This window comes from Bubalus bubalis, chromosome 22 (genome assembly GCF_019923935.1).
Source record: "Bubalus bubalis isolate 160015118507 breed Murrah chromosome 22, NDDB_SH_1, whole genome shotgun sequence".
Taxonomy (NCBI): domain Eukaryota; kingdom Metazoa; phylum Chordata; class Mammalia; order Artiodactyla; family Bovidae; genus Bubalus; species Bubalus bubalis.
In genome coordinates, this window is record NC_059178.1 from 56,597,167 (window position 1) to 56,612,041 (window position 14,875).

At 47.2% G+C, this 14,875-nt stretch overlaps 1 protein-coding gene across 2 annotated transcripts; it reads right to left on the reverse strand.

The window, feature by feature from the left end:
* Positions 1–2,589: 2,589 nt before the first annotated feature.
* On the reverse strand, positions 2,590–11,107 carry CBLN2 (cerebellin 2 precursor). Of its 2 annotated transcripts, XM_025273320.2 has the most exons (6): positions 10,525–11,107; positions 9,860–10,033; positions 9,393–9,437; positions 7,721–8,210; positions 4,546–4,665; positions 2,590–4,311 (listed from the first exon to the last, which is right to left on the reverse strand). In XM_025273320.2, exons 4-6 carry the CDS (start codon positions 8,033–8,035, stop codon positions 4,114–4,116), a joined length of 633 nt encoding a protein of 210 aa, XP_025129105.2. In that variant the 5' UTR covers positions 8,036–8,210; positions 9,393–9,437; positions 9,860–10,033; positions 10,525–11,107; the 3' UTR covers positions 2,590–4,113. The 2 variants fall into 2 exon arrangements, with proteins under 2 accessions (XP_025129105.2, XP_025129109.2); XM_025273324.2 differs by lacking the exons at positions 4,546–4,665; positions 10,525–11,107 and having other exon boundaries at positions 9,860–10,518.
* Positions 11,108–14,875: the final 3,768 nt, after the last annotated feature.

Genomic DNA, 14,875 nt, shown 5'->3' on the forward strand with positions numbered 1-14,875 from the left:
AGTGCATCTATGCAGTAGATTGTTATATGCTTCCTACCCTGTAGAAATATAAACATTAACTATTTATTTACAGCAACATTATCTTATTGCAATATTTATTTCCTTATAAAAGACTGCAAAATTACGGGGTCACAAATTGACAGAACACTCTTAGCTTTTTTGGTACAGGAGGCATGCTGGAACAACCCATGTTTTTGTTTGGCTTGTATAAAGTGATTCATCAAATTTTCACTCACATATGTCTAGATTCCAGTAAAATGTAGCCAATGTATGTAGCTTATTTTATATCACTATACTAAATATCAGCTGTATATGTTCATGTATTTACAGGCAAACCACATATAATAGTTACTATATGTGTGGATTGATAATGATTTCCTTGATAAGGTGATTTTCAAGGAAACATTACAAACAAAATAAGGATTCAGTCAAAGATTTGGCTTGCTTTGTATATGTTTTCTAACTCTTCTGATGCATGAAATAACGAGATTTAGCTTAAAAATTTGTTTTTTCCCAAACAAGTAAATCTATGTAATCTCTACAGGATCCCATGAGCTTTTGTGCCAATAGTCAATGTTTGTATCACTTTACTCTGGGCACCTACAGTAAGTACAACCTTTAAAAATGGAAATAATTTCATTATACATGAATATATATTACAAAAATCTACTGGAACTTCATTTTTTACTTGTGTTAAAATGTTAATTGTATATTTGTATAAAATATTGACTACATATTTGAACAGAAAGTTTGGCTTGAGCCACAAAAGATAAATGACATAAGAACTGAAATTAATATGAAAATGTATAGATTTTAATATGCTCCTATTGTCATCCTTTTTAAAAATCAAATTAGACTTCAATATAGTGCTGTAATTTTAAAAGGCTCTTGAGAATATGGAAACGTCTCATATTTAAGTGTCCTCCTGTTGGGTGTTCGTGTTATATATATTTTTCATAAATTGCATGTTGGAAAATCTGACTTACCAGAAACACCCTCCCTCCGGTCTAAGACCTCTTTCCATCATGGTCCCCTGCGGTTGTGACATTTCTTTCTGATCCTCACATAACCTTGGGGGAAGGGGAGAGCGTGCAGAGGTGATGACTTCACTCTCCAGATCGGAAAACCAGCTCAGAGATGGGGTGGCTCAAATCACGCTGCAAATATTATAGACATCCCTTTTTTCCAATTAAAGATACATTTCAAATTTTGATCTGACCTATGTTTTTGTAGACTATACACAGGAACTTCATGTCCCTCAACATTCCTCAGCCAAACAGAAACTTGGCAGGAGCAGCAGATGATCAACAACTTCAGAAACTCTAATGTCCTGGCTCCTTCCTAATGTAGCTTTTGGCATCCATCTCAAAAACAAAACAAACAACAAAAAAAAAACACTAAAGCTTTCCTTTCTAATATAAAATCAACTCCTGAAATATACTTATTTTTAGATAGATCAATTTAATAACTTATTTATTAGGCAGTATACCCAAATGACAACCTATAATAAATTTATAACTATGAAGAAATGTCTATTACAAATTAGTGAGCAATAAAAATAACTACTCGTATATATTTCAGTTTCCGACGTGCTGTAGCAGCGTGCTGTCTCCTACTGAGGGCTGTCTGCTCGTTGTTTAAAACTGAACAGAAGGTTAGGAAATGAAGGAAAGAGGACTAAATAACTGAGGGCAAGAAAACAGAGGAAAATCTTTGCTACCATCCTGCTGTGTATATTACCAGCATTAATAAACAATGCTCTGGTCAGAATTATGTCTTCTATTCAAAGAGCCAAAATAGCCCAAATGCTTTTTGGTTGATGTATTTTGTTTTTTTCCCCTTACACAATGTAACAGCATTTTTATTCAAGTCAAATTCTGCATCCTGTTATATTCTTTCTTCAGTTATGGCTAGCCCAACTGTATTTTTTCATGTATAAAGTCCCCATTGCATTTCTTATTTGAAAATGAATCCCACCCTCATCCACATCTTACAAACAACTGATGCAATCTTCAAATGAGTTTCTTGCGTATCTGTGCTCTCTGATTGAAATATTGGATTGGACCTTGCACTACACGAAGATTAAATGTGATAGAAGCAGATTGATATCCATAACATCTTTTTAATGCTGTCTTTTTCACCTAATACTGTTAGATACTGAAACTGTTAAGTCGCTCAGTTGTTTCCAACTCTTTCCAACCCCATGGACTGTAGTCTGCCAGGCTCCTCCATCCATGAAATTCTCCAGGCAATACTACTGGAGTGGGCTGCCATTTCCTTCTCCAGGGGATCTTCCCAAGCCAGGGATGGATCCTTGGTCTCTTACATTGCAGGCAGATTCTTTACCATCTGAGCCACCAGGGAAGCCCTTGTCACTTAATGCCTCCCCCTAAACCTTTCTGTGTGAAAAATAGATATTTAAGGAGGCACTATCCATCTGGACCCCAGCAAGATACACATGTTAGTGTGTCTTCTTCTGTGTATTTTCTAAAGTGTAAACAGTATGGGTTTGATTCCCCATGCTCCTGAACCTTGGCCTTTCCTTACACGCATTTTGAGTTGGGAGGTGAGCTGGAGGGAGAGAGCAAGCCAGACATCAAACCCATTTATTCAGAATCTTAAATTATGACTTTTTATCATCAATATTTTGGTTACATTGTTACACAAAGGACAAATTAACATCCGGTTTGAGGTCTCTTCTTTGATTGCTTTGGGATCAGTGCCATTTCCTTGGCGAAGGAATCCTGCACCCGTCAACTCTCAGCTGTGTTTAAATAATATTGTTGTATCAGGTGCCAAACAACGAGGATTTGGGAAACTGCTTCTAGGGAGCCTCTGCCAATAACCTTCAACCACTGCGATTTTCACGCGGCTTCCCCACCAGGCGCTCGCAGGGAGTGTCCACACCCTCTGCCCGGGCAGATCAGAAGAGGATCCTGAGGGGTAAGAACTGGCTGGTCCGGTTGACGCTGAGGCACCTGACTGTGGTGCGCTCACCCGGATGTGAATCCAAAGGAGCAAAAACACGCTGCCAGGAAGACCCAGTTGCGCTCGGCAAAGAGACCACGTGATTGGGAACTTGGTCCTCACAGCTTCAGTTCTCATCTGACATGATTCAGGCCACCCAGCAACATTCGTCTCTTAAAAGTATTCCAAAACGTAAAAAAAAAAAAAAAAAAAAATCCAGGTTGGTACTTCCAAAAGTGCCTCTGAGAGAGTCTCTTTTAAAGAAGCAGAAATGTCCGCCTGTCATTTTCACTTTGCTCTACCTTCCGTTTGGTTTGGTCTCATCCAAAATACACAGTTATTTTTTTGTTTTGTTTTGTGTTGTTTGGTCTCCTCCAGAAATCCAACACACATTTTCTCTCCCCACCCCGGCACAAAAGATAAAAGCAAGGGTGAGAAGGAGGAGCTATGTGTGTGAAGAAAAGTAAAGCTTCTTGGGGAGGAGGGGGGAAAGAAAAACCCACACACACACATACACAAACAATACAAAACAAAAGCTGCAGTCCAATCGTGCAAAATTTGCTTCTCCGGATAAAGCACTTCTTGATACAATGTCCCCTTCCCCCTCCCGAGCACTCCCATCCACCCGGGGTGGGGGAAATACAGCATGAAAGTGAAGCCATTCTTTTTCTTAAGGCTGAACAGACACACAGAGAACACGTTTCAAGGGCTGTCGGGTGGCGGTGAGCGGAGGGGCTCTTGCTTTGAGCCCAGCCGGCAGCCTGCGATCCATCCCGGGGTCCTCGGCACCCCTCCCACGGGGCCAACAATACCACGTACAAACAACATAGGAAAAGTCAATGGTCCCAACAATGAAATCCCGTATTGACTTTACAATCACAGGTACAAATTGCTCAGATCGATCATTTCATTTCTCCTTAAGACCGACCGTGTTGTCTAAAACTCATTAGGGGCCGGGTCGCAAAGGAATGGTCAATATTAAGAGAAAATGCTGGAGGTTCCGAAGGAAGCCGCTCTTCTGTCACCACAGTCCGATGGAGGAGGATGGAAACAAGTTGTCCTGTTTCAGCAAGTTCGGGGGGTTGGGAAGGGTGGGCACCTGGGTCCAGACAGCCGTGTCCCCACCGTCCAGGGGAGGGTCTGTGTTTATAGCGGGAAAACCAAGAAGCCCGAGAACGTGGAGTACTTCCAGCCCCCCATGAGGTTGCCCCTCTCCAGTTTGAGGTGGACTTTATCCTCTCTCTCCATCAGCAGCAGGACGCCGTTGCTGGCAGCTTCTCTGGTGACGTCCTGGTCTCCGGCGAACGCCGAGATCACCGGGTAGCCGTTCTGCATTAGACTGACCTACAAGGCAGAGGGCAGAGCTCAGCCGACCGCAATGGACCCCACTCCCATCCGCTTCTTCTCATCTCACCCCCCCCTACCCCAGTCACGGAGCTGCGTGTCAGGGGGAGCTGACCCAGAGGACTGACCTGGTTCCCAGAATCCTGCCAGACACCCTCCCTGGCCCTCCCCACCTCACAGAGGGCATGACTATTCGTCCAAAGTCAGGAGGGTCCAGCTATCCAAGTGACCCACCTGGATGGTCTGTCTGTTGTACACTTTGACCACGTGAAAGCTGAAGCTATATATCCCTTTTCTCGGGGCTACAAATATACTGGAGGCGAGATCAAAATGGTTGCCAATATTTACTAAGACCTGGAAAAGAAGAGGGAATAGGGCAGACACATAGCAAGCCCCTCCTCAGTGTGTGTTTCCATCAGACTCAACAGACCACCCCCAGCGGTCCCTTTAAGAGCTGCAGGACTTCCAGCAACATGTGCTCAGGGACCCAGTACCCCCCACCCCCAGGAAGCAGGCAGCCCCCAGTTAAACATCCTGCAGCAGGCATTGATTTCCAAAGGATTCTAATGGATGGTACTTCAGAAGGCTGTCTCTCTGGAGAGTGTAGTGTATTTATGTGTTGAAAACAATGGCTGCACATGGTGGCTCTTGTGGGGTGGGGCAGAAGGATAACACAAAAGACAGTCTGGTAGGTAGATGATCTGTAAACTGAGACTGTTTGTGGGATTCTGGGGACCTGAATGAGAAGCTTGGACCAAAACAGAGATCTGTCCTGAGCGGGAAGAGAAAGGGTGGTGAAGCAAAAGGCCCATTACCTCAGTTAAATTCCATCAGATAAAGCTTGGAATGAGCTCTGTGTGCTTCTGGAGGGAAGGGATGGTGTGAGGTTTTGTCTCCCAGCCCCAGGCACCGCCCCTGGCAGCACACAGTAGGTAGGTGTTCAATAAATGCTGCTGGGTGAATAACCACAGTCCAAACACTGGCTGTGCCCATCTCCCCTCACTTTCTTCCATGTGAGGTGTCTAGTCCCTAAGCTGGGCTGTGACCTCACGCTCAGAAGCATCAGTAACCACCCAGAGAGGGGAAAGAAAGGCAGCCTGACACCCTCAGCTCAAATTCCACAAAGTGCAAGAACAATGACAAAGTGAGCCATGAGACATGAAATCACGTGACCCTCCAGATGCTATTTCTCCAATAAAAGATGGATGGGAGTGACTTGAGCAGAGGGTCCCCCTTTACGAACAGATTTCCCTGTCAGATGTTCAAGGTTCATCCCTGTCTGGACCCCACCCCTCCTCACCCACAAATGCACAACCCAATTAAAATCATAAAATGGCCCCGCCTGGTGGTCTCAGTTTTTAAAACACACAGCTCGCAACAAAAGCAGAACCCTAGATTAGAGACCCTGTCATCTGTTCAGAAAACAAATTCGAACCATACCCTTGGCTGTTATTTCCTACACACTCATTACAGATGGATCACACGTGGCTCCCAGAACCACGCCACTGGAAAGGCTGGGAGGGCTGGGGAAGAAGCCACGTCAACTTCTTCAAGGAGCTCTGAGCACACTTGAGCCCCTCCTTGACTGCAGGGCTCAGAGACACTCGGGCGCTGCTGTTAAAGATGGGAGCTTCAAGATGCAAGTCCTCCTCCCTCTGAGGCTGTGTCCCATCTGCCTTACAAGTCTCAAAGAATCAAGCCTCCTCCTCCAAGCCCTTGGTGCTTCTCCCAACTCAATGACCTCAACTCTCTCACCTCCACATCTAATTCAGGAAACTGGTAAATTCAAGGCCCTGCTGTAGAGGAACGAACACCCACCAGCCCCAGAAAAGCCGGTTTCAATTCCTCCCTAACTGGTGCATGACATCATTTCATCTGCCCTGTCATAGTTGGCTCATCTATAAAATGAAAATTCTACTACTGCTTATGCCGTGTACATCACAGAGTTTTCTTAACACCCAAATGAAAGGACGATATATTATAAAAACACTGTGGAAACTAATTCATTGTCTGCTTTCAGTTCAGTTCAGTCGCTTTTGGACATAATTAAAATAAATACATGCATGTCTCATTAAAAAAAAAAACAGATTAAAGAGAGACATCCCTTTGTATACACCTCTCCAAATTTCAAATACATAATCCTTAACAAGGATTAAAGCAAATGAAGACATTGGCCTAAAATGAGGTGTTGGTCTGTGCAGTTGGGTCCTCACCAGGTCAGCGAGCTGGTTAACAGAGAGAAAGGGACTCAAACAAGTGCTCAGTGAGGCCTGAACTCCAGGAGGGAGGAGTTGTGGCCAAATGAATGGGATGATTAGACAAAGTTGGAAACCACTCTAATGTTTCCTGTTTGTTTCTGAAAAACAACAGAAACCAAAGTAGGGAGAGAGGGGAAGGTGAGGACCTTTAAATCCTGGGCAGCAGTGACCCAGAGAAGGGACTGCCAAGACCTGATCACATAAGGGATTCTTCTGTTTTGAAGGGACTGGGAGCTGGCTGGCTAAGGCAACTTCATTGCTCTTCATTTTTTCTTTATATACCCCACCAAATTTGATATTGACCTGCTGTATTCATATGTTACGTTGTATATACTGCATTTGCCACATATCGTATTTATATGACCACACTGTTTCCTTCTGGAGAAGGCGATGGCACCCCACTCCAGTACTCTTGCCTGGAAAATCCCATGGACGGAGGAGCCTGGTAGGCTGCAGTCCATGGGGTCGCTAGAGTCGGACGCGACTGAGCGACTTCACTTTCACTTTTCACTTTCATGCACTGGAGAAGGAAATGCAACCCACTCCAGTGTTCTTGCCTGGAGAATCCCAGGGACGGGGGAGCCTGGTGGGCTGCCGTCTGTGGGGTCGCACAGAGTCGGACACGACTGAAGTGACTTAGCAGCATGTTTCCTTCTGTTTCTGTACAACCATGGGTGCTATTTCCCCACACTCTTCCCCACTTATTTCTCTTGAAGTTAAGCTTTCTCTCTAGGATCCATTCCGAAATAAACAGTAGGTACTTCTCTGAGCCTGGGCTGAGACCTTCGGAGAACCCCCCCGGGGTTAGCGAGGAGAGTTTAAATGCACTCAGTCTCTAAGTGGCCAGCGAGGGGGACAGGAGCCCACCCCCGACAAGGACGGCCCCAACTCTAGCGAAAACCGGTTTCTTTTTGGAAATGTCTGTCAGCTCTCTTAGCTCAGCGGGACGCCCAGCTCCACACGACTCTCGGTCATCCGAGTGCCAACTGAGCTGACGAGTTATTGAGCAGCGACAGTGTGAAAAGGAGAGCTCACGGGAGAAGGGAGAAAGGCAGGGCAGAGGGGAGGGGAGAGCCTGGAGCTCCGCGTCTGGGAAGCCGGCCACCCAGCCACGCGCCCGGCGGGAGGCGAGGGCAGGCCCGCGCGCTGACCTGGTCAAAGTAGATGGTCATGGTGCGGTTGCTCATCTCGGACGGCTCGTGGTTAGTGCTCCGCGTGGCGGAGAAGGCCACCTTGGCGCTGCCGGAGCGCACCGAGATGCCCAGCGAGGAGGTGACGGCGCCGTCCGCAGACGGGCTGGAGTCGCACACCACCAGGCACTTGCCCTCCAGCACGATAGGCTCCGTGTCGTTCTGCGCCCGCACCGGGCAGCCGGCGGGCAGCAGCAGCAGCAGCAGGGCCAGCGCCGCCCCCAGGCCCGAGCCGCAGCCGGCCGGCTCGCGCAGCGCCCCCCGGCGCCCGGGCATGGTCAGCGGCGGCCCCCGGGGGTCCCGGCCGGGCGCCAGCTTCCGGGCTGGGGGCGCGCGGAGAGCAGGAGGGCGCGCGCGAATGCGCGGGGCCGGGGCGAGCCTCCTGTGGCCTCGGTCCCCCGCTCTGATGGTCAAGGCCAGGGTGGTCCTTAGAAGGAGATCGCCAGCGGACCTGTCAGGGCAGAGAAGCCAAGCCCCGAGACCGGGGGTGAAGTTGCGTTGGAAGGAGGTGCGGGGAGCATTCCGGCGGCGCTCAGGGCCCCTCCCTGGAGGCCACCCTCTGGGCCCCTTGCACTGCTATCCCCTCCCCGACTGGCACAACAGGTCCCGAGAAACGCCGGGCGCCCCGGCCTGGGCATCCCTGAAGGCTCCTGGGGAGGGGCGCGCGCCGGGGGTGCGGTCGGGGACGGGGCTCGCCATGCCGCAGGGCCTCATCAATAATGACAAGATCGGGGACCCTCAGGGACGCGCTCCGCGCCACCCCCGGCCCATTCAGCCCATGGCAGAGCGGGACCCAACACGCAGGCAACGGAAAAATCCACTGAGCCTTAACCGCTCTATTTTCAGCAACATTTTTTTAAGCCACACCAAGAACCCTTTTTCTCTTCACTGCTTGCCTTTCCATCCTCTATTTCTCCAACCTAGAGTTGGTTTTGTGTTTGTTTTTTTTTTTTTTTTTTAAGCAATCCATTTTCGCAAGATCTTAGCCGTTTTCCACCCAAAGAACAAGTGCCCAGGAAGCTCCTTAGGGTGAATAATAAGATTAAGACGGGAGAAAAAAACAAAAACCCCAAAGACAGGGACATCCTAAAACCAAGCAACCGCTTCCCACGTCCCGGCTGTCCGCGGCGAGCCGCTCCGGAGAAGCCCCTCGCATCCCCCTCTCTGGCGCAGGACCTGAGGTTTCCGGCGGTGGGAATCCCAAGCTCGGCTTCTCTGCAGCTTTTGTTTCCAGACTCCGGGGGTTTCTCTCAAGCCGGGAGGCAGCCCCTGCCGCTTTCTGCCAACTTACGCGCCTGTTCGCACTTTCCATGGGGCCCCATCTTCCCCCACTAAACTAAGCAGATAATTTCAATATCCAGTCGAGAAACCAAAAAAAAAAAAGGGCAAAGAAACCTCTCCGCTCGCCGCCCACAGCCGCCGAACAACTCCTCCGGCTGTCCAAACAATCTTTCTAAGAAGAGACAAGTTGTTTCTCCACGGGCAGCCTCCCTCCTCAGCCACTGAACAGGACGGTTTCCAGCAGCTCTCCCGCTCTCCCCGCCCAGACGCAGACCCGCGACCGTCCTCGTGGAAACGGATGCACGGATGCGGTGAACGCGCCGATCGCGGAGGGCAGGTTGGGTCGGGTTACCTGGAACATCCATGACGAGCGAGCTCCGCTGTCCGCCAAGTTGTTCTGCTTGGAGAAGACGAGCCGGAGCTGGCGGGAGGAGACACCGAGCGCGACCCTTCTCCCCGCGCGGGGCCAATAACCGCCCCGCCCCGCCGCGCCGCGCCGCGCTGCTTTCCCGCGCCGGCCTGCGCCCCGCGCCGCGCCCCACCCCGGACCGGCCTGCGCCCCGCACCCGCGAGCCCCGCGCCGCGCCCCACCCCGCGACCGCCCCGCGCTCCGCACCGGTATGTTCCGCGTCCGCTCAGCCCCGCGCCCGCACCGGGTCAGCACCGCCCGGGTGCCCGCAGCTGCCTCTTTCCACCGACCTCCGCGGTCCCGGCAGCTCCTCCCGCCTCCACACCTCCCCGTGCGCGCCGCCTCCTCCCGGGCTGGGCACCTGCGCCCCGCACCCCGCCGACCCCGCACCGCCCAGGTCCCGCTCTCACCCAAACACCCAGCGCGAAATCTTCCCAGACGTCTCGCTTTCAAACAATTAGGCAACCTCCAAAGCGCTGGCCGCTGCTCTTCTTTTCGATTGTTGCTTTTCTTTTCCAAATCCCCTCCAAGTCTTAATCCTGAATAGCGCGATCACTTTCATAATTAATGCGTAAAGCAGTTTTCTTTAAGAAAAAAAAGAAAAAGAAAAAATGAGGACTTGGATGAAGAGAAAGATCTTGGAATATTTTAGTGATGCAAAAGCTGTGGTTCTAGAAGCTCCAGTGCGGGAACTGCCAGGTCTGGGCAGGGATTAGAGGCGCCTCCGCCTGGGTTTCCGTGTCTGCTCCTCTGGACCTGCCGGCGCGCGCTGGCACCCGCGCTTCTTTATTAAAACGCCTGCTCTCAGCTCTAACGACCTGGGGAGACGCGCAGGGTTTCGGAGCTGCGTCCTGAGCGCGGGCGGGCGAGGAGTGCAAGCACGGACGCGGGGCGCCACCTACGGGCGCCGGGGCCTCCCTGCCGCGGGGTCGGGGACGGTGGGGACAAGGATGAGGTCTGCGGAGCTCTTCCTGGACCCCCACAAAGCAGCCCGGGCCTCTGCAAAATGTAGCGACAGGAATCGATCTCTCCGGTCATCCTGCAATGCCCAGCCCCTGAGAAGGTGGAGCCGCACCCTTGCTTTGGCAGATCGTCTGTTCCAACAACTCTGCCAGGGTGATTTAAGCCGCAGTCAGGTTATCGTCGCTTATCGTTGTCTTCATAACCTTTGCCAGGACCACTGGGCTGTGGAGTCCATGCCGCCCTTAAACAGTATCTAAATGGACACGCTCTTTATAACCCGACCTCTAAAAATGTCGTTAAAAAAAAAATTCTCTGTCCTCTGACTTGCTTCGTATGCCTTTGCTGATAGGCTGTTCAGGAATAAACTGTAAGTGGGCCAATGCAGTTCAGAAGAACAGAATGGAACTCTGTCTTATTCCTCCAGACTTCACGCCTGACCCTCTGTCCTTTGAAGAATTCAGCCAGGGTTCTGGTTCCAGCCCATAACGTGGGTCTTTGCAGGTAGGGGGTGTTCAAGGCCTCGGTTCCCATAGGCTCTGGAGGGGCTCCTCTTCCCTGATTAGAACTGCCGGGGCCTCATCCCTGAGCGCTGGAGATAAATCTACTTCGCATCAGTGCAGCCAAAATAGATGCGAAGGAAGCCAGGGGCAAAGAGAAATCGGAATTTCATATTATTACCTGAGACAAGACGTTTAGTATGGTAGTAAAATGTGATGAAAAAAACTTCTGAGCCAACTGTTTTGTACTTAACATGCAAAATAGAATAAAATAACCCCCAATGTATTACCCTCCCAAGAATATTCTCTGAAAATGAAGTACTTTGCTTCAACAACAGGCTGGTCAGATGTACTGGACTTTGTCAGGAAACAGTTTACAGAGCCCCCATATCATGTAACTATTTTATGAATTAAACACAGTGGAAATTGTTAACTCTTATTCTCTTATGCTAGTACTGCATCAGTTTCACAATCTCTTGTTGTCAAAGCAAGCACAACTCTAGCCTTCCCTCATAGAGAATACAGATTTGTGTGCAGACCTAAGTAGCAAAGGACTCTAGGTCTGTGAAAGAAATGTGAGCTTAGACTGAATGCCTCTCACACATGCATACATCTTTAAATAACAGCTCTATTAAGCAATTCTTAAATGTTAGGCTATAAACATTTGGTTTGGCAAATGCAAATCCCTTTGGGGGGAGTAAAACTAAACCTCTTTGCTATGTGGCAACAAAAATGCTTAAATTATATTAAAAAAATAAACCTCAGTCTATATAGTCGATTTGATTATGGGATTAGAGCAGTACGTATCCTTCTATACTGGGGAAAAAAAAGTTGAGTTTAAATTTAAATTTGAGATTATTTTTAGAAGCAAGTTAGTAATTGTGAAAAGTAGCAGATTGATCTACCAATGGAACATTAACATTATTTTTCACTTACTAAATTATTGTTCTATCTATAAGGGGACATTTAGGTTATCTCTTTGTGATGGAATTTTAGCTCATAAACATGCTGAGAAAGACTTGCAGAATATAACTAAAATTTAAAAGTGAAAAAAATAAAATAAAAGTGAAATGTTTTCTGGTTATCCCAGGGATTACCTTTTTTCTTTCATTTCCATGCTACTAGTAACTATAGTTGTTACTATTACAACAGCAAACTCTCTACTCTCATCTTGTCCCCATGGACAATAAAAATATCTGTTGTTGATTGAGCATCTGTTATGTGTTAGCGCACTGCTTTCTTTATCTAGGATGCAGCATCTAGTTTAACACCCACAGTCACCCTGGAGTAGACAGATGGTCACATAGAGACCAAGAGGAAAGTATTCTATTGTTAAAAAAAAAGGGGAGTGGAGGAGACAAGGAAAATTCAACAACCTTGCCTTTCATTTGTCCTCAGTATTTATCCATAACAGACCTTACATTTGTTTTCTTTGTGTAGAACCCTTCATTGAAAACCATCTTTAGCATGTGATACCATCTTTTCTTGCTTATTTAACCTAATGCATAATATTTATGATTTTATCCTAGACAAATATGTGATCAATAGAATATACTATATATTTCATAATATTTGAATGTGAAGCCATATACATACTTGATGCTAAAGCTGAAGCTCCAGTACTTTGGCCACCTCATGCGAAGAGTTGACTCATTGGAAAAGACCCTGATGCTGGGAGGGATTGGAGGCAGGAGGAGAAGGGGATGACAGAGGATGAGATGGCTGGATGGCATCACTGACTCCATGGACATGAGTCTGAGTGAACTCCAGGAGTTGGTGATGGACAGGGAGACCTGGCGTGCTGGGATTCGTGGGGTCGCAAGGAGTTGGACACGACTGAGCAACTGAACTGAACTGAAACATATAAATATGTATGCATTATTTTCATTTTAAATTTATAAAAGAATAATTGACAAATACAATTGTACATATTTAAAGAGATGATTGCATATGCATATACATGAAGGACTGATAACCACAATGAAGATAATAGATCCATCATTTCCCATAGTTAACACAGATTCCTCTGTCCTTTATGTGATGAGAAGGCTTAAGATCTATTTTCAGCAACTTTTAAGTATACAGTACCATATTATTAACTAGAGTCACCAAGCTATAATTTTATGCTCTAAACTTACTCATCTTATAACTGAAAATGTGTGCCCTTTGACCTATTCCCCTCATTTCCTCCTCCCCGCAGCCCCTGACAACTACCATTCTGTTCTCTGTTTCTATAAAATTAGTTTTGCTTTGTTGCTGTTTTTTTAAGATTCCACATATATCGTATAGTTTTGTCTTTCTCTGTCTGACTTCATTTCCCTTTAGCATAAAGTCCTCCAGATTCGTCCATCTTGTCACAGGCGGCAGTATTTCTTTCTTTTTATGGCTGGGTGACATTCCCTTGAGTATAAATACCGCATTTTCTTTATCCATTCATTGGCTGAAGGACACTTACGTTGTTTCCATATGTTGGCTACTGTGAGTAGCGCTGCATGAACATGGGGTGCTGACAGAATCCGAAATGGAGCAGGATGCTATGGTCCTCCCCCACCCCAGTTCTCATCCTGCCTTTTGTCTGTGGAAAAACTTCAGGCAAAAAATAATCAGAGAAGTGAGAAAATGCAGAAATGAAGGAAAACAGTCAAAGGAGACCATATAATAATGGTTTTATCGTTGAGCATAGTCAAGGACCTTTAGTTCCTCTTCATGGGACATAGACCCTGTTCTGAGCCTTCTCCTATGAGCTGACTTGTAGAGACTAAAACCCCACCAGGTGGAAGATGTTAAGGGCATGACGACCAGACTGTAGCCATGACATAAGCTGCTGCAGTTCCGAGAACCAGCCTCAAAGATATGGGAACAAACTGACCTTGGGGCTGAAGAGTAACAGTACTTAAAGCAATCAAGATGATGCTGGCCAGAACACTGCGTGACCAATTTCAGCATGACCGTCAGACCTGACGGTGCTTCCCTTCCTCCAGCTCTAAAAGCTCTAGCCTCGACTGTCAGTGGAGGGGGAGTTGGCCTTTGGGCAGGAGTCCGCCCTACCCCCATCCTCCAGTTGCCAGGATCCAAAATAAAGCAAACTTTCCAATTTTCCTTTCTACCAGACTTGCCTCTTTATATACTTTTGAGTGGCAAGGAACTGAACCCCACTTTCCGATACAATACTGGTTTCATTTTATTTGGATATACTCCTAGGTGTAGGAGTGCTGGATCATATGGCACTTTTATTTTTACTTACTTTAGTAAAAATAGAATGTTCTAACTGCTAAGTCACTTCAGTCATGTCCAACTCTGTGCGACCCCATAGACGGCAGCCCACCAGGCTCCCCCGTCCCCGGGATTCTCCAGGCAAGAACACTGGAGTGGGTTGCCATTTCCTTCTCCAATGCATGAAAGTGAAAAGTGAAAGTGAAGTCGCTCAGTGGCGTCCGACCCTCAGTGACCCCATGGACTGCAGCCTTCCAGGCTCTTCCGTCCATGGGATTTTCCAGGCAAGAGTACTGGAATGGGGTGCCATTGCCTTCTCCAAGAATGTTCTAAAATTATTCATAAATGCATTTCCAGTGTGGTATAATGCTATTCTAGAACATTATTAAGATGTGGAAAATAATAATTCTAAATGTTACACACTCCTTAAGTTATGCATGCTGAATTGTAAAGTATATATATAAATATATATTCAATGTTATGTGGGTACTTTAATGAATTAGAAATATAAGTAAAAATCTGTAAAACTTGAAACCAGTTCTAATTCAGTTCAACAGAAAGACTTAGAAAAGTTGGTTTATACACAGTTGATTTGTAATTTTTGACTGGAATTACTAAATGATCATAATGATCTCATCAAAATTGCTAAAAATATGTTGACAGAAATCCCAGATAGGCTGAACTCAAGTCAGTGAAAACAGTTTGCATTATGCAGTCATATTATACTAAACGACTTACCTCTGCCATTCAAAG